At 37.0% G+C, this 20148-nt stretch overlaps 1 protein-coding gene across 3 annotated transcripts in view; it reads right to left on the bottom strand.

Annotated features, from left to right (window-relative positions):
- The window catches only part of MAPKAP1 (MAPK associated protein 1), a 109411-nt gene that overhangs the window by 55414 nt on the left and 33849 nt on the right, over positions 1 to 20148 (bottom strand). For all 3 annotated transcript variants that reach the window (XM_052815908.1, XM_052815907.1, XM_052815909.1), the window contains exons 5-6: positions 6405 to 6577; positions 985 to 1161 (exon numbers count right to left, since the gene is read on the bottom strand). In XM_052815908.1, the coding sequence (XP_052671868.1) occupies positions 985 to 1161; positions 6405 to 6577 (350 nt within the window). The remainder of the gene's footprint in view (positions 1 to 984; positions 1162 to 6404; positions 6578 to 20148) is intronic.

The following is a 20148-nucleotide window of genomic DNA, read 5'->3' as shown; positions in this document are numbered from 1 at the left end:
GTAATTAAGGCCTTCTGATGGTATAAAAGATTTTTCAGTCACAAGTAAAGAAAAAGAAAAGGGATCAAGCACAGTATATATCACTCAAACACTAATTCACTGACAATGATATAGCAAATTCTTCCTGAGCTACAAACCTGACAGCTTCACGTTTCAGTGGCGGATGGGGTCTTCCTCTTCAAAATTCTTCTGGACTTTAGATTGGCGTGTCCAGTCCTATTCTAACTAGCATGCTTATTTACTGGTCGCTTCTCTCCTCAATCACTGCATTGTTATTAATACACCCTGCAACTATTTGTATTTAAAATTATTTGCTTTTCAGTCCACTGACCAGTCTTAAAATGCAAGTTTACTACTTTGTCTGTCAGGCTTTGAAAGAAGATTTTGAAGTCTCTCGTATGTGGAATACCCAAACACCATGAGTACACTTTTTTTTTTCCTGCTAAAATTCAATACATTTTCCCAAAATAATTAAAAAGTCACTAGCAAGATCAGTTCTTAATACCTGTTGAAAAGGGCTCGGGATATCCAACATGAATAACTTTATGATTTTAACTCTCTGAAGCTACTATATACATTATTTCATTTATTATTCAGAACATATTTTTCATGAATAAGCAGCATGGCTGGAGAAAAATTAAGATTATGAGCTCAGACTTTGTGTAAATTCCAAATATTTACTAGCGGGAGTGCAACAGTTCAATGTTCTCCACTAATCATATAAAGAAGGGCTTATTTTCTTCTCTGTAGTTTTAGACTTACAATGATGGGCTCACCCAAGCTGCTGCCCAGCAGCATTTACTTTCCTACCTGCCTCGTGACAAGCCCCGGAGCAGGGCATCGTCTGCAGAGAACCACGAATACACACGCCCCCTGAACTTCGCTAAATTCAGATGAAGAAAACTAGAGAGGAAAAAAGATGCGGAGGTGGCATGGACACCCAGATGTTTCCCAGTGACTGAGAAAGTTAGCATCCATACTCACATGCGCACAAAGAGCGACTGTTTTGCTGCCAGGCCGGGAGAAGAGTACTTTTCAACCAGCGCCAGAGTGCTGAAGCCAAACTTGTGAATGGGCTCGTTGGAATCCAAGGGTGGAAAATCTGTGTCAACCTCACCGTCATCCTCAGCAATATGGAGACAGTAGGCATTGACGTTGTCGCTGAAACAAAGACAAAACTAGTTTATTCAGGAGGGAAGCTAGACAACCAATTCAGTTCAGTCGATCAATACCAGTCACTAAATGCTGTAGAAAACAAATCAGCAGACACACCTATTACAGCATTAATATACTTAAAAGCCGCTGATGGCATACATATAAATATGTCTCAACAAAGTTCCAACATATCTTGCTACCACAACCATGTGGTAATTCAAAAAACCCCCAAAACCTCAGAGTAAAGCAGTGAGTCTTACTTCATCGTTAACTGAACTGCAAGCAAAATACTGACAGTGATTAAAATACACTAAAGTCTATAAAAGTTCATGACTTCATAAAGCTGGAAGTAGTATTTCTCCATTTGTGAAAATTTATTTATTTTACAGCTAAAGACCATTACATTTTAGAATTAAAGACAAACCAGCAGTGTCTCTCTGTCTTTCATAGATCAAGCAACTGTGAAAGTTTACTGAATGTAGGCTTGAAAAGCAGAGAATGCTCTCAGGCAGGTAAACAGTGTAATGAACTACAGGAAAAGTAAAAAGTCTGTTCAACACAGGAGCAATGATTAGTAGAAGAGCTACCTTTTCTAAATATCTAAGAAGTCCAATCCCTAAAAGCAGTTAAAAATTAGTACAGACTAACAAGCAGGACTGACACAGAAACTTTTAAACAGATACAGTGTGAAGAAACTATGAGAGAAAAATTTAAGCCTCTTTCTTTCCACATATGAAAGCCCATAGGGAAATAGTTATCTATATATACCGAACAGGTATTAATCACATCTTCCTAATATTAAAATCCATTTAAAATGTTAGTATTGAAATTATTGACCTGAAAATAAGTATTCTTTCTTACTGTAAATCCACCAGCATTCAGGCATTTTCCACAGCCATGAAGTATAGCTTGAATGTTCATGTGGCAGTGTGTTTCTAAACTCTGCAGTTTAAATTTGGAGTTTTAATTGCATGATTGATGCTTAAATTAATTAATTGCAAAGTGTATGCTAATTGTTTAATTGGTCGCTTGATCTATATAGATCATTTTTTGAATTAAATGAGTTGATTTACAAAGTTTATTGATTGGATGTGACAATGAATTATTTCACTGACTACCTGATTTGCAATTTTCTCAATTAATTCACAAACCTTTGGTTGCAACTGTGCTTTACTGAGAGTGCTTAGTCCAGGTGATCTGTATGCACCTTGCCATGACTAAGACATTTATTATATAAAACAGGTAACAATGATGCATTACTATTAACATAAGCTGTAAATTTGCTAACAAAAAGGTAATCCAGCGATGTTTGTCACTATGAATTTTGAAAATTCTGCAATACTATTAAAGAAACTTTCATGAGCCTCTGGACTGTTATAAAGAACTGGAACATTGCTGTAGAATTAATTTTTAACTTCTTCAAGAGCGCTTAAGTAACTTTTAGGGGAACTGGTGAAAGGTAGCACTGGGAAGAGAATTCCTACAGCATCAGGGCTCTGACAACCAGAGAAAGCCTACAGCTGGGAGGTTGTGTGGTTTGCATGGTTTCCAGGCTTTTTAGGAACAAGCTAAACAAAAAGGCTGTGAATAATATAGATACAGCTGATCCTGCTTATGTAATGAGAAAGACCTGGCATGGTTTTTGGGTCCTTCTCTTATTCTATTTAGATTTCTGTGAACACAGACACCAAGCTCTGCATGCTCATTCTGTCCAGTTCAACGTAACTCAAAAGTCACCCCACGCTATGAGACTTTCCAGTCTGACCAGTCACCCGATGCCCATCTTCCCACATCTGTGGTCTGTGCCGTACACTGCTGATTTTCTAACCTACTTGTTTGACAGAATTCTTCTGTGTGTGCACTTAAAGCTCCGTATAAATAAAGTTAACATTTTCATTTGGTACTTGATACATTTGCATAATTCTCATTAAAGCTAGAGGAACATACAGACATGCAGGCAACAGAACAAATTCAGTGCGGTCTCAAAGCAATCCAAGTGCCAAAAAAAGGTGGTGGTGACAGCAACTTATCTTCCATCAATTATACTGAAAATACACAATGTCGGTTGAATCCCATAAATTAAAGGGGTTACAAATGTCTTCAAAACATGGAGTGGGTTCCTGAACATTAACACAGATTAAGTCTCAATCTGTTGAAAAAACAAGTCCAACAGGTAAAACTGTTCTGCATTTTGAACCTCCACCAGGATGAGATCAAAGTCCTGAACTTTAGGCTTCAAATTACAAGGTTCAAAGTCTTGAGAATCTGAGTTTGCTATGGACAGGATATAAAAGTTAAGTACAACAACTGACAGATATAGTAGCATTCTTAACTTCTAAAAATAGGAAGTTTATTTGAATTTTGCATCTCACTATTAACTTATTCCTAGAAAGGGATTTTGTTTATTTTTTCAGCGGAATCATTACAGCACATCTGTCAGTGGTTGGCAACAGAATGGTCCACTGGGTTATGACCAAAGTTCAGATGTAAGAGACCATGAACAGGGCTGCTAACACTGTCAGTGGTTCCTCTTATCAAGACACTGAATAGAGACAAATATAATACAATTATAATAAAAAAGGCAGCCTAACTGAATACAAAATGTTCTCAAAGCTGTCAACTAGTACTCACTCACTTCAGACTCTTACATCTACCTTTTAGGAAAAAGAATTAGGCAGTAATATATTCTTTTCCTAAAGACAGAGGGGTTGTTTCTCCTAATTACAAAGTCTACAACCTCCTCATTATTCTCAAGTTGTGTTACTAGTAGGTATATTTGTCATTCTGCATGCGTTGTATATCAGATTTGAAGCATTCTCTGTATGTCTTTTAGTGCAGTGTCACAATGATACCAATTTTTTCTTTTTATACTCTAAACTGACTATATCAGGAACAAACAGCAAATGTAGAACGTGCAACCTACACAAGCTCTTTCCTTATTTGGAAATGATGAGAATTAGTTTACAGTTAAATCAATCCTTGCTACAGGACTGGCAGTCAGCAATGCTAAAAAAAGATGATGGAGACACAAGAAATAATTAACAACTACACAAGAAAACAAACTTCTTGGAATCTGGAGGCTCTGCCCCTTCCTCTTAAGCATTTCTACCCAGGTTCTCAATTGCTGCTGTTAGACTGTTGTTGGGAACTCGTGCCTCCATTATTTTTTTTATTATTTCTGTCCTGAGATTTGATTACATTAGACAGCCTCCTTGGTCATGATCACTCTTTGACACATCATAACATCTTATCCTTCAAGGCAAAGAGTGAAATTCATTTCCTTCCACTGCTGAGTTTTGCTGTGGGCAATGATGTTTCATGGAATACCTCTACTCACGGGTGTTGTTCCATTTGAGATGTGCTGTGCTCCTGAAAAATATACATGTGTCCAAAGACTGACATTAGTGGTGTCTTACTAAAAAATAAGCTAATCATACACAAAGGACACTTTTTTGAACTTATAACAAACAGAAATTAATAAAAGCAAATGAAATGGCACCATCTGCAAATAATTTTATATTTCTTCTTCAGTGTAAAAAAATGACAAATCAAACTGAAGCGTTTAACCTCTGAAACATCTCATATGTCTGTTGACAAGAGCTAAGGGAAATCCTATATCCAAGGCAACAATATCCATGAAAATGTTTTCAAGAGGGGCTGCTTTTCTGTGTTGCTGCATATCTACTGAACAGAAATCAACTAATCCTAAAAAAGGGCAGTTTAAGGGACCTCTCGGCACCTCCCTTTCCCCCTTACAACTGTGCTACAACAGAAGAGAAGACTATTGAGTCCGCAAATAGTTCTGAAAAATGCTGAAAGAGCAAACTGTAAAATTCAGTACCAAAGAACCCCAAACAAACATTCATCAAATATTCCAGGAACAACAACAAAGAGAAAATTGGCTCATATAGAAAAAAACCAAACAAAACTGTTAACCTTCTTTGCACCAGGAAAGTCACCCACTAGAATCTGTTACTAGTAACTCTATAATAAACCATTTTAAGTTCTTATTTTATGTTCTATGACCCAGCAAAAACTGAAGTATTTTACAGAACTGTTTTAAAACCAAAGTTACTCAGATGAGTGGCTCTGAAGTACCTGTTTTATGTACCTTATGTCACCTACCATGATAAAGTAACAGCTCTTACTAAACAACACTAGTTCTCCAGCACAGCAAATCCAATCCATTATTTAGTCACAGAAATCTTAGGGGCAGAATTCTTTCACAATGAAGACGTAAGCAATGATTACCAAAGATACTGAAAAACCCATTGATTAACCGAAGCTAAAATTTTTGAGGACAAGACAGATGTTGCTCTTTGCAGCAAAGAGCCAGCGTGACTGAGGTCAAAGTCTTGGAGAAATTATAAAACGCTGCATGACAGAGGTTTTTTAATTGAAGAACGCAATTTTATTCACAATTGCGAAGAAAGATGGTATTTATTTTCTTTTCTGGAACCTTATTTGCATATCTTTATGTTAGTGATATTTCCAGGATGATAACCTGGAGAGGAAAGCACCTTTGGCCTGTATACCTGTCAATTCTTAGAAAACCAGAAACATTTTAACATGTGTATAATGAATTAAAGTCTTTATGTCAGCAAAATGACAGCAGAAAGCAAGTAAGTGATAATGCTGAAGTTCTATGGCAGAATTCTGACTTGTTTTCAGGTGTACTCACTATGGCTAAAAGCTGTTCTATGGTTTCAGGAGAACACTAACAGTACTTCCAAGGCACACTGTCACCCAGTACAGCAACTCCTCTCTCTATGAATCTGTATGAGGAACCAGTACCACACAGACAAAACAGAGTCAGGATCTGGGTACCTTCTCTCAGGACAAACAAGAGAAGGAGTTACAGATGAGTTCTGGATTTTATGTGACACCCTTGTGAACTTAGCCATTAAGAACACTACCAAAATATAGATGGGATATAAAATAAAAAACGTCTCCGTGACACCAAAAGAGATAAGATTTATATTATTTTTACATAGAGCATTTTGAAATTATGATTCATTTACAGATTCATGGTTTCATATGCTTATCATTATACAGTACCCAGTAGTTTAATTGGAAGAGAAATGGATATAGATGCACGTGTACTGCTCAAAAGGAAATACTGATAAATGTGTAGGTGGTTTCTCTAAGATTTATCTATAAAAACATTGACATGGCAATCCATTTTGTTATGCAAAAAGGCTGCAGAGGAGAAAATTAGAGATCAAGAGGTAGTAAAGAAAGAACATTACTTCAGTTTTGGTTCTCGTCCCTCACTTGTATATTGCCAGCATATTAGTCCAATCAGGTCATGCACCTTGGCATTTGCTATCGTCACAACTGTCATGGGCTGTAGTTTGTCTTGGCTTGTGTGCAGTGGGAGGTAGACATCAATTTTTTTGGTTGCCGTTGTACCAACATGACCCTGTCAAGAAAATATATTTCATTAGAATGTATTAAAAAAAAAAAGGTATGACAGAGCTAATACAAAATCTGGTGCAGATGGGATACTTTTCAGTAGGAAGATTAAAATACACTGCTACAACTTAAAATTGGAAGAAGCTTGAACGTTTAAATTCCAATTCTTTCACTGCTGTTTAATGTATCTGTAAAAATGATATGAAATATTTGGCAACAATTTCACAGATTTCCATAAAGAGTCTGAACTTCGCTGCAAGATCCCATGTTCTTGCGGGATCAAAAAAAAAAAAAAAAAAAAAAAAAAAAAGGCAGGCAGGGGGGTGGGACAGGGAGGAAGAGAGAACTGACAAGCCTACCTAAAACCTCAGACTCGTTTTTCCACCAGCATTTAATACTAGCATTACCTTTGTTTCTATGTTTCTTCTTTCTTCTGTAGTTCTTTCCCACTATTTGAAAAGCTCACTTCCCTCAAGTGCAGAACTACCAACTTACCGTGCCTTATTCTTCCAGCTAGCACTCCCTCTCTGGTACCCAGGCACAGGCGAGGCATCTTCTGCGGCAGTACCAAAGCAGCCTGTCTCATCACTAGTTACTCTAGTTCTGGGACACGCCAGAAGTGCCAGTGCTCCTTGCTTTTCAGCGTTCTAGTTCCCCTCCAGCTTTAGTCTGGGACCCCTCATCCTCCTCCTTCCCCTGCTGCTATACAAAAAGGAGTCAAAGGAGCTCACACCCGGATGCACAATGGGATAAACCACAGGGAAACTCTGAGCATACATAAAAGGGGAGACTGGAGCCTGGCCAGCACATTCCCACAGAAAGGAGGAAAAGGAAGAGCCTACCACAGCTGGCAGTGGTCTACACACATAAATCAGAGAGACCTAAACTGGAATCTCAGAGATGCCAACAATTCAGAGACAGTAACTGTAAGCTCAGAGCTCAGGTCACAGCTGGCCAGACACCACATCCAAGGGAAATCAAACCAAATAACACAACCGAAGTAGAGAACTGTGGCAAAAATGAATGTCGATCATACGTGGAGGTTAAGATGACGTTTAAAAATAAACCTTAGGCTTGATCTTGGTTTGCCAAGAGGAAAACAATATCACACATACAACTGAGCCATTAAACTATTTTGAACTATTTGAAGACAACCAAGAAGGATTAACTAATACTGGGTTTTATTGGAACTCACTGTATTAAAAAAAAAAAACCAAACCCAAACTATTTGGCACTGTAGAGATTAGCAATTAAATAAAACATAAAATACATAGCAACATGAAGATCTATAAAGTTTGCATTACAAGAAAAAAAAGTTTAATCTACTGTGGATAGGACTGCATTTTTAAACCAGTAATCTTTTAAGCAGACAAAAGATTGTACATCCTGATCCCCTCTTCAAAAGCACCCCTGATGTAACTATATATCTCTATCTATCTCTATACATATATGGGCCTTGAGAGAAGAAAGTACTATTTGAATTAATCACTCAGAATTCTAAGTAACAGAATAAAAGGATTCAATACTATAAATCTATAATGAGAGTATAAAACAGGGAGTTAAATGCCATGTGCTAATTTCAATATATTGTTAAAAACCATTTGATCCTTCAGTGTGATTATAAATTAGAGAAATAATAGGAATTTAAAGATTAAAGTTATTCATACTAGCATAGCTAAAAGTATTATTAAAATCCATCCAAATATAATGAATTTGTTTTTTAAGAAAGCATTTTTATAGTGCAGATGCCTCCTCTTTCCCTGTTTTTAAGGTAAGAAGAAATTGGGTTTACTCATTTAAAAGGAAATGTTAAATTTGTAACGGAATATGGGACATTCCTTCACCTTGTTTGGATAAGCCTTAACAAGCCTTTGGGTGTGCAAGTGTGCCTGGGACTCTGACACACCACCCATACCCATGGCCTTATCTCACCAAGGAAATCATTAACACAACAGAACTACAACTGCTAAAAAAATACGGGGTTTTGTATTCTTTCTTTCTCCTCTTGCTTTCCTACTTACAGGACTTAAGGAGAATTAAGCTAGCATCAGGTAATGAATCACCACTCTAAGTCTATCCCTGTCTTTGCCCAGGTGCAAACACTAACCAAGGGAATATAGGAACAGGCATGAGGCTTTGAGCATCATTTACGTTATGGTCATGACTGGAGATACCACCCAGAACGGGAGACCTGTGGTTTCAACTACATTTGCATTAGAATGAGTAAATAGCAGTTATCAAGGAAATTAATGTCACTCCTTGGCATGCAAAGTTAGTTACAGATTCAAATCCAAGGATGGCAGAATCGTAAGTAATGCTTAGTCTTGATAATGGAAAATCCAAGAAAAATGGGAAAACCAGATGCGAGAGTCGATGCCAAGGTTACAACCGATGTACACAGCATAAAACCAGAGAACGGACGAACAAGCCAAGAACTGAAACTAATAACCAAAAAGACCAGACTATTCCCTTAGCCACTACTACAAGTACACACTGTTTTATAAGCTCATAATCCAATAAACACATGTATTTATAAAATAAACACGTTCTAGGAACCCTGATCTTACAGCTATCACAAGTAAGATGGTAACTTCCCTGGGTCTACCTTTCACAATGCTTCTCTTTCTTCTTTGCCCTACACTGTGCTGTTGCTTTGTGTTTGTTGTTTTTTAAAATAAACTTTTCTTTGTTCTTCCCCATCTCTATATCTCCTCTACCTCCTCCAGCCTATTTTTACTGTCTTGCTTGTCCAAACTCCCTCCATTACCAATATTCTTCTTCTCTTACTCAAACACTCAGCATGAACATCAAGATGACAGGTGACCTAAACCAGGGGTAATTTGTACACTTATCAGGATTCCAACTGCTCTTTGAGCAAGGGGAACAATACCAACAGCAGCGGTACTGGGAAAATGGCTCAAAAGCATCACTATTATACCTGAGATCTTTAAAAGAGTGAGTGAAATATTTCTATTAATTAAAAGGGCTGTAAAACTGATTGCCATGAGATACTAGAGAGAGGCTGAAACCTGAGATTTGGAAGCCAATTAAGACCTTCTATTAGTAATGAGAACATTCATTGTCATATTACGTAGGAAACATTAGTATGGCCTATAAACATGTGGGTCAAGGCTTAGACTGATCAATCACCAAGTCAAAGGGGTCTGGAGGAAATCTCCACTGTGTTTATTGCAAATTGATGATATTTGTTCTGAACCAGCATTAGAAATCCAAACCATCAGGTACCTGTCTACAGGACGGAATGAATCCATATCCTCAGTCTGGTCCTGCAAAATATTAATTGTGTAGGAAGTCCCACAGAGCTCAATTACTTATCTGTGCAAAGCTTATTAGATAAGGATTTGAAGGTGGTGGGACTGAATAAAAGGGATCCAATTATTAGTCTCAGTGGCCAAGAGTCAAAGACCTAGCCATGCTGGATTTAACTAGTAATAACTTGTGGGTTTTATATGGTGCTTGTAGTCTCTTCTTTAGGAGGAATCATTCAGAACCAGATTACAGACACTCCTGGAAGCATAATTACTTCTTTCTCCCAACTAAAAATTGTATTCCAACTGTAAATGCTGAGGAGATCCAGAAGATAAAGTACAATTACCTATATTCAAAAAGGCAACATCAAACTTTATTAATAGATCCTGTATAAAATTCAATGGAAAATCTATTCAGGGCCAGGGGCCCTACCATTTGGAGTTTCCTTAATAGCCTCCAATAAATCTGGGAAGCATAAAGGGGCTGTTAAATTAACATTTTCCTGATCTGTCACCTGTGGCATAGTTAATTTGTCAAAAAATTCTTTTAGCTTGTCACTGGACACTGTATATTCTGACAAATGAAGTCTGGAATAAAATTGACAAAATATCTCGTTAATTTTCTAGGAAATCACAAATCTGATTCCATTAAGCTTTTATTGTTAGAAATGTTATATTCCACCAATCCTTTAAGGAAGTGAGGAGTAACTGGATACACAGAAAACATACAATAAATCATAGAAAATTTTCTCAGTATTTTTATTAATGGATTCTCTTAAGGCTACCTAGTGCTCTCCTACAGTCTGATCTTATGAAAATTTCCGTTTGCTATTTCTATAGCATTTTCATCTCACTCAAAGCAGAGATGATGTTTCGTCATCTGCAATTCATTGGAGGAAACATGGCGCTGTGCAGTGTACACAGGCTTGAAGAGGCAAAAAACCAGGGATACTATTTCCCAAATTATTGCTAATGTGGTGTGCACATAAACAAATCACTTAATTTCTTTGTATTTCTGTTTTCTCTATCACTGTCGTCACAATTCTTGGTGGTTGGCATGTCGCAGTTCTTTGGCACATTTACAGCTATTCTTTTTTGCTGCTGTTCCAAGAGCTGCACAGAATTATGTCCATTATTTGACACTGCTGAGAAGTACAGCCTCCTGAACTCACAAACTTTCTGCTTTCGATTTTTATAATTTAAATTAAGCAGATCAAGGTATATTTATGCACTTTGATAATAAGCAGCGGCTAAGCTTAGGCAAGTTATTCCCATTAATAAACAAATATCTTCTGAAAGAATAACTTGGTATCTAAGACTACTGCTCCTGTGAATCCACGCTTCTCGTGTTGTCTAAAATGAAGACAGCCACAAAATAGTACAGTAGTATTTGCTGATATATAGTAACAGTAGTCGGGCTAATTACAAGAACATAAGTAGCACCACATACATATGTTGCTGGTACTTCTAGACACAAGAGTATGAGTGAAGGATATGACAGGCAACTCAAGTGATGAATTTTCATGGATTTTCCAGGATTGTATTTGCGAGCTGTGGTGTTTAATTATATAAATACTGGTTACTACAACTATGACAGGAAAACTGCACGTAGAATGATCTTCATTGGCTACATATAATTTTAGAAATATCTGTATCATTAAGTAATGTTCTGCAATAAAATGAATATGCTTTAAATATAAACACAGTATGTTAAATTAAAAAAGAAAAAATACATATTTAAACTCTTATCAATTCTTTCAACACAAGAAGTCTCTCTAAGATTTAAAATCAACTTTTAATCAAAGTCCATGAGAAAATATATACATCCCTCCAATACCAGATGATGTATATGTTGAATAGATTATTGTGGGGCCACTAATACTCTTCTACATGATATAGGAAGTTTGGTACAGTCTGTCCATCCCTAGGACAACTTACCCCTAAACATAGTTCTGAAGTACCTGCATGAGGAGCTAATGGAACAGCCATTGAGAAAAATGTGTACGCTGTATCCTTCTCACTTCTGATTTGCTTCACTGCACACCACAGCAGAAAATTAAAACAAAGTCCATAAACATTTCTTAGAGACAAGTGATTAATTTTTAACAATAATAATTTACTGCATCTTCCTGTACAATAGAGTTCTGTGACTAAATGTTATATCACTTTAAGATTAGATGTTCTAATGATATAATGCAAAGATTTTACTGAATCATTATTTAGTGGGAGTCATAAAAACCTCTTAAAATTAATCTTTCATGCACATCTAGCTTATCCAAAGTTAGCATTTAATTAGATGGCCTTGGCACGAATGAGCTTACTACTTTATTTGCTCAATCAGTATATGTCTCTTCAGTAATTATAATTAATTCAAGTCATTGACTCACCTCCCAGCAAACAATGCTAAACATTAGACAAAATGGAAACAAATGCTTATCCTTTTCCAAATGTAAAATGTCTTCTCACTTTTAAGCCCAGTGAAATGTTTTTTGGTTTAGGTGATAGGCTATTTAATATACTATGCAATCCAGCAATCACCTCCTAAACATAACTTACTCACATATGTATTTAAACAACATATAGAAAATACATGAAGGGGAAAAAACTGAAATATATTAACTCAGCATTTACAACACAAACAAAAGTTCTAACAGATTAGAGCACAGATGTTTATGGCAGTACGAAGGACTATATTTTTCTAAGACGACCATTGAAAAGCATCATTCTCTAAGCTCTTGACTTAAAAAAAAAAAATTTAGAGCAATTATTTCTTCATCCAAAATAAGTGGGAATAAAACAGTCAGTCATATTTACTCATAAGCAAAACAGCTTTTGAGGGGCTGAGTAGAAAAAGAAGGGTTATCTAAAAAAAAAAAAAAAAAGATAATTTCTTTTTAAGATTAGATGATCAAATATCTTAAAAGCTTTCAATAAGCATGTGGCAGAAACCCTCATACTGTAGCGCAATATAATGACACTGCCAGCATATGGTTCAGAGCGAACACACTGGCAGCAAAGTAGGATGATGAACACGTTTATCAGCCTCAGTATCCGAGACCCACACTGCCCAGCAGTGAAACACAAGAGCTGCAACTAGTAGGTTTTGGTGCGGTGAGTAGAACAGCATCTAACATAATATGATGGTTAAATATTTATAACATAGTCTGTTCATTTTATTTGCACAGTATTATAACAGAACGGAAGAAAATGCCTGTTCAGTTGGATATTATATTAACATTCAGAGGCGTAACGCTAAGTCTTAGTGTTCGTATGAAAACACAGGGTAGTTCTACCTCTTGTATTCTCCAACACACCATACTATACCCTACTATGGCAAAATAGGAATGATATTTATTTCATCAGGTGGTTAAGCCAGTATTGGTAGTTTTCATTACTATAGCCATATGATTACTTTTGTTATTCTTAAGTCATTTATGGAAAAGTTGTCCCAGTGGCCTCACTGGTGGAACGACTCAACACCGGCAGGTGACTACACTACATTCACATGCCTGCCAGTCCTCACAGTTTTTCAATGAAGCTTCAAAGTCGTTCCTTTCTGAGGAGTGGATTCTCCTTTGTATCATCCTAGCTTGTGCTGCAGAGTTAGCAGATCACAATGTAAAATTCCATTAACATTGTTAAATACTTAATTTATCTTATTCACACTGTCACTATTCATAAAAATTTAACCCAGTAATTTCCTGTTATACAAAGCATAACAAAGTATGAATATTTAACTACAAGGTAAATAACACACTATTATTTTTTATTCTAAATTGTTGACTTCACTTAGCATGTCTGCTTTGTATAGCACCACACTATTTTTCAATTAAAGGTCCAGATGTTTCAAAGGCTCCAGTAGGCAGCAGCAGTTATGAGAAATGCGTTATCTGCATTGCAATGATCACTACAACATCAGCTCCAGGCTGCATTAACATACTCATGTTTTATTCTAGCCCCCCTCCTAATGTACCAGTTAATTATACAACACACAGCTGAGAAACATAACCTCCAGAGCTGGACAGTTTCCTTCCACGCTTCCACCTGAACAAATTTTTAGATGCACCTCAAAACTATGATTTACATATATAACCACATAATCAAGTATCCCAAATTACTGCCTGTTCTTTCCTGGCATTCACTCCCACAATTAATAAAACTATGTAAGTCCTGAACAACGAATAAGACATATAATTCTTGTAACAGCATATTTCAATCATATTAACATGCATCCATTTATACAACTCACTTTAAATTAAAGCCTGTTTTACTTAAAGTGCTATGAATATGATTTCTTGTTATGACTTTTTTCTGACAAGTCTGATTTGGAAGGGAGAGAGAAACCCCACGTCCACCCCCTTTACAGCCCAGGCCTCATTTACTTTCCTAGAGGTATCAGTTTTAGGACAAATGGACCCAGTCCATCTTTAATCCTGTCGCACTCAAATGGCATTTCGCCAGGAGCGAGAGCACCTCCTGTGCAGCAGGTCAGCACACTCCCTGCAGCACCGCCGAAGCCAAACACAGGACCCGGAGCTGCCTTTCTCCAGAGGGCTGGATTTCACACCGACTGCCATGGCACTGAGCTAACTGTGGATATTAAACCCTTATCTGTTCAGTTCCAATAGTTCTGCTGAAGAATGAAAACACATACGCAGATTTATCAAAATACAATTGCTATAGCTGCAACAAAAATGCATTCATTACGTGAAACTATCCTTAGTTTCCATGTAGTGAAGAGAAGGAATGGCCTACTTTAGAAGAATTATTTATATTTTACTTAGTAATAAACATTACAATTTAATACTGAGGAATAGTTGTTCTTTGTAAAAACAAAATGCAACAAAACCTTATAATTAAAACTACGCCATAAACATTATTTGTACGTTAAGAAATACACCACGATATATTTTAATGAACAGATGCTATACAAAAGATAAATGTTTTCAGAAATATTCAATCCTTAAACAGATCAGCCTCTAATCCTATGCTTCTGTTGCATAAAGCAGACAGCTTAAGTTCCTCGAGGACATTAGCCAACCTTAGGTGGAACATTTTTAATACATCACCGTGTCACTTTTTAATGTGCCACAATCTATTAACCACATGGCAAACTAACAGGGATTTTTAAAATATGGGTTTTATAGCTTTGTGCTGGTGATTAATTAAATAAATAGCCAGCGTTTCACAAATCATCCCTCTAATTAGTCTAAACCAGACACTTTGCATTCACTGGCATTATTGCCATCTGAAGCTCACAGAAGGGCAGGAGCGCTACGGGGACGAGCCTGTGCACTCCGGAGCACATCGTCACCGCGCAGCCCAGGCTGGCACGGCACCGCGCAGCCCCGAGGCAGAGGTACCGTCTTCACAGGTGCTGCAGTCAGCTGGAATTTGACTCCAGCTGCTTGGAAAAGATGTTCTGTGTAATTATTCTCCCTCATCCTGAAGGAAACAATCGAGATAACAAAGAAAACAGAGCTGTATCGGGAATTTGACCTGAAGTAGCAAAGTTGTCTGTTGCGGAAAATGAACAAATATTAAAGGCAGATGCTAGAAAAAATTTACCAGCTAAACGATACATTTTCTGTCAAAATGTTCCAAAGTTGAGGCTACAACTAATTACATGCAGTCCATTCAAAGAAGCCAAGCAAGGCTTAGCATTAAAATGACTCAATTATTCTTAAAAAGAAAGAGAAAATAATCTGTAAAACCTGCCCGAAATCTCATCATTTTTACTGTGCCTATCTAGATAGATCATCTCCCCCAGAGCTCAAATTAAACTCTTAATATGTTCAAGTTTTACTACAGGTTTTTCTCCAAATTATTATTAACTGGAGTTTCCTATCTAGGAAGGTCTTTATATGGAAACATGTTCTGCAGTGTTTAGTGACACTATCATAACAGCTTTTTCCCCCCTCAATTTAAAAACCATCAGAGAGATGGAAAATGATGTAGCAGTCAGGCTGCTCATCAAGGTGGGATTTTATTTCCTCTACGAGGCGATTTCTTTCTTGGCATCAGCCACTAAACTTGCCCCTTGAACCGAAGACACCAGTGGCACCATCCGATCGGCCGTGCCCATGCTGCGAGGCGCAGGCGCCGGGCAGCGATGCCCAGGTCTGCCCGGAGCACCCCGACTGCGAACCACCGCGAGAACTGCAGAGCCGCTCGCGGCGTGTGATGCTGACCTGCACGTTACTCCCTCTGACTTCGTTATTATGAGCAAAAAGTCAGGGGATTAAGAAGTCCAGCCTTGAGAAAATGATCCATGATAAATAATCCTAGGGCTGGATTACACCAAGAAAAATTATGTAGAATTTGACTGGGTTATATTACTTGTCAGTAAGGCATATTCATTTAATCAAACTAAATTTAAACAACTGCACTTCCAGCAATACGGTCAAATTTTTTGTACTGCAACAATTGACTAACAAAAGAATAAATGCCTTAGTGCTCTGTTAAATAAAACTCTTTGCTCTTCTTGCAAAAAGAACAGAATCCAATTCCAAGAAAAACACTAAAGCCTCTTCAGTGAGGGATGTCTCAGCCACCTCCTTCAGTTTGACGATTTCTCTTCAGAGCTTAAGAAACAGGGCAACCCTGCAATACTGGGGTCGACTGCCAAATTGCATTTAATGCTGCCGAACCCACTCTGGAGAGGACTCTCGCAGCCACCCCTCGCCGGAGCAGCAGCAGCTCCTCGGGTCTGGCACGTCCATCCAGCCCCGCAGCGAAGGGGCTACGAGCAGCGCGGGGGGAGCTGCTCCGGGGAGCAGAGCGGAGGACGCACTGCCTTCCCAGCACCGAGAGGGTAACCACGAGCAAGGCAGCTGAGAAAAATGGTCTTAGCGTACAGAATAAAGAATTGCAAGACCTGAGACTTAATTCTACCCTTTTCCAGCAATAAAAAAATAAATAAAAAAAAATTTCCTCAAACCTGCAACACAAATTCAGACCTTGGATTTATCCTTTCAAGAAATTTGAAGTTCTAATTAACCGTACTGATAACAACCTAACAGATTTTCTGTGGCTGACTTGTCTCTTTGTTTTCACTAGCACTATGACTGCAAAAAGAATTGACTGGCTGTGAAAATTTTATACCCCTTCTTCTGGAAAATAACGTTTACATAACATATAAATGTGCACTGAAATTCTACGTTCTTTTTCTAATTAAGTACTGTTTTCCCTATTATTGTGCCCACAAAATGACTTCTATAAATAGATTTTACACAAAATATAATATACATTCTGAAACAATACAAATTACTCAGACTTTGACTTGAGAAAAAACCTGGACTCCCGGCTTTCTGCAGATCTAATATTCTCATGATACTTTTCAGAAGACTGGCCTAATAATTCCAGTATGGCTAAAATCTCTCTGATAATTATACCCTATCTCCATAAATTTTCTTTGCACTTTTATCTTGATACAGAAAAGATCTTTACTTTCTACTCATAACCACTTTAATTCAGCATTAAGCCTACATTTCTCTTTGAAAGTGCCCCTTTAAAAAAAGTCAGTAGTGTACAACACAAGGCATGTCCACAGCCGAAGTAATGGAAAGGCTGGGCTCTTGCTTGAGGTCATTTTAACCAATTATTTAAAAAAGAAATAAATGCATTCTGTGTGTAGGGAACCTATATCAGCATTCCAGATGACCACAATATTGGGGGAAGAAGTCCAGGACTAATAGTATTAAGACTTTTTAACTCTTGTATTACACTTCTATCCCTGAAACTGAGTAGGTGCTGGTACACTACTTTGTCATCCATCACAACATACCAGTTTGAAAAACGGATCTCCTCTACGCAACTCCAATAGTCACATGCCATTTAGGTGGTACCTTTAAAAAGACTATTAAAAAGTTCCACCTTAGGAAGCTTTTTCCCTTAAAATATCGCATGTGAAAATGCTCTGTTGGGCTAGTTTGAGCAAGTTTGACTGATGCAAGATTAAAACCTGTTCTCCTGCAGATGACACTACAAAAAAAACCAAACAAAAACCCACAAAACCCCTAAAGCCCCACCACTCTGAAATGCAAGACACGGTAAGAGGACTTCACAGCACTTCCTGACATAAAGTGTTTTCAACATTTTTCTTCCCAGGACTTAGGCCCCTATCAGCCTAAGGTATAATAAATTCAATCTCCACAGAGAGCTGGAAACTTTTCTTGTTAGTAAATCAATTTTCCTCATCTTAAATGAAAGCTTTACTGGTATTAAGAAGCTAACAGGAATTTTTTTCCTATTTGTTTCAGATAGGCAAAGAAAGGAATCTTACATAGAAAAAGCCCATTATATTGCCTTTACAAATTCTGAGTGGGGAATATTTAATAAAATCTTAAATAAATAAAAATCTAAATTTATAATGGAAACATGAATAAAACAATTATGACTCCATTTATACTTAAGGTTTAACTACAACACCAGAATTCTTTGGTTAGCATTATTATGGTGCTTGAACAGACCCATAAAAGAGTTCCTACTCTGTAATTAGTGTCAATGTCTCAAAATTATTTTTCAAGTACAAAGGTCAGAGTAAAGTCATAGTCTAAAAGACTATCCTCTGAGAAATTAAAAAAGAAAAACTTATCTACCTCAGAAATTTTTCTCACAATAAACGTGTCTGTTATATGTATATATCCAATCCTCCTGCAACTAGCAGACATTAAAAACGTTTGCTAATAAAACATATCCATATTTCTTTGGCTGTTAAGAAACTTGTGAATACGTTTTTCATTTGGTTTGATCTGTAATTAAGGGAAAGATAATGACATGACATTAGTAAATTGCTAAAAAATCAATTAGACAGAATAAAATGCAATATGATTCAGCCAAAAGATTAACAAGTGCATTATGAAAACTACTTTTAAATTCTTTAACTCTAATTAAAGTTTGCTTTAAGTGACCATGGCCTAAAAAATGCTTTTTATTTGAATGCATCACCAAACTGGCCACTCATTAAAATTTTCCTGTATGTTTCATTGTACCAGCTGTTTTTCTTCCTTTTCAATTTTTTTTTTTTTTTAAAAGTAAGATTTCATGCTAAGAAAAAGAGTTTGGATGTTTCAAAAGAACTCCTGTCAAACTCTCAGGTCCTCTGCTGACTCTGGGCAAAGTCAGAACCATTTAATGAGCTCCCAGTTGTACTCACGATGGTCTTCAGTTCATGGCACTTGTTGAAATTAAAATATTCAAGCAAAATCATGATTTCTCCCACAAAAAAACAAAGGCTTGTACCTTATGCTTAAAGTACACCTTCTGCTGGTTACTTCTTAATCAAAGAAACTACCACCTAAGGCAACCAAAAGCCAGTTCAGGCTTAACCTCCCCATAAACATGTTCAGGGCTTACAGAAACAGTTACTGACAAATGATGTTTTAAGGGTATTTTGAACTTCCTTTTGTTGGTGCCTACCTTAAAATTGAATGGAAGCAGGAAGGATGTCACGATGCCATCCATGCAGAGAAAAATTTGAAGCAATGTAGTCTTGTTAGAATTACACAACAATTTTAGTGTCTTACAACACTGCTTTCAATACATCGAGCATGAGATCTTTTTTTCCTTGCTACGGGAAGAATTTAGTGTTTGACATGCATCCTTACTAACTATAGCACACTTCAGTATTTTATTCATACACTTCATAAACTTTAAAATTTCTCCAATGCTCACATCCTCTTTAGAGAGGAGCTTGCCAGTTTACAAATGGCTGAGGTCAAAAGGACCTCTGAAAAGAATTTCATAAAAGGCAGTTACAATCAAGCTTAAACATAATCTTTTTGATAATGGTTCATATAAGAATTGAAGGGATGAGACATTAACACAGGAAGGCTGTGCAAAGGATCAGAAGAGGACAGGCAAGTGAGGCAGCGTGCGGTGACTTGAGAGCGCAGGCACAGGCGCAAAGCATCGCTTTTCACCTGGTGTTATGTGAAAGGGTACAGTGCAGAGTTGGAAACTCTGAGCTGATTACTTTTTTATTATTAAAAAATTTATACAGTATTCCGCAAAAGAATAATTAAATAATACATTTGTTTTTGTTACGGCACTGCCTTTTGTCCATCAGTAGATTAACTAAACTGAGCAGTTTGTGATGAACGTATGTCAAGACAGATTTTTGCAAGTAAAAATTCACAAGCAAAGACATGTCAACAAACACAGCACATATAATAAACTTGTATCCAATTTAAGTGCTATCTGATCTAAACAGATTTTAAGTGCAGTTTAATTTTAAACAAATCAACCAGCAACCTCTCTAAGATCAATCAACAGCATCTTTAGTGAGGTATTAATATCTGCTTTTTCA

Source organism: Harpia harpyja, chromosome 19 (assembly GCF_026419915.1).
Source record: "Harpia harpyja isolate bHarHar1 chromosome 19, bHarHar1 primary haplotype, whole genome shotgun sequence".
Taxonomy (NCBI): Eukaryota; Metazoa; Chordata; class Aves; order Accipitriformes; family Accipitridae; genus Harpia; species Harpia harpyja.
The sequence above is the reverse complement of the archived record's forward strand: the minus strand, read 5'-3'. Positions and strand labels throughout refer to the sequence as shown.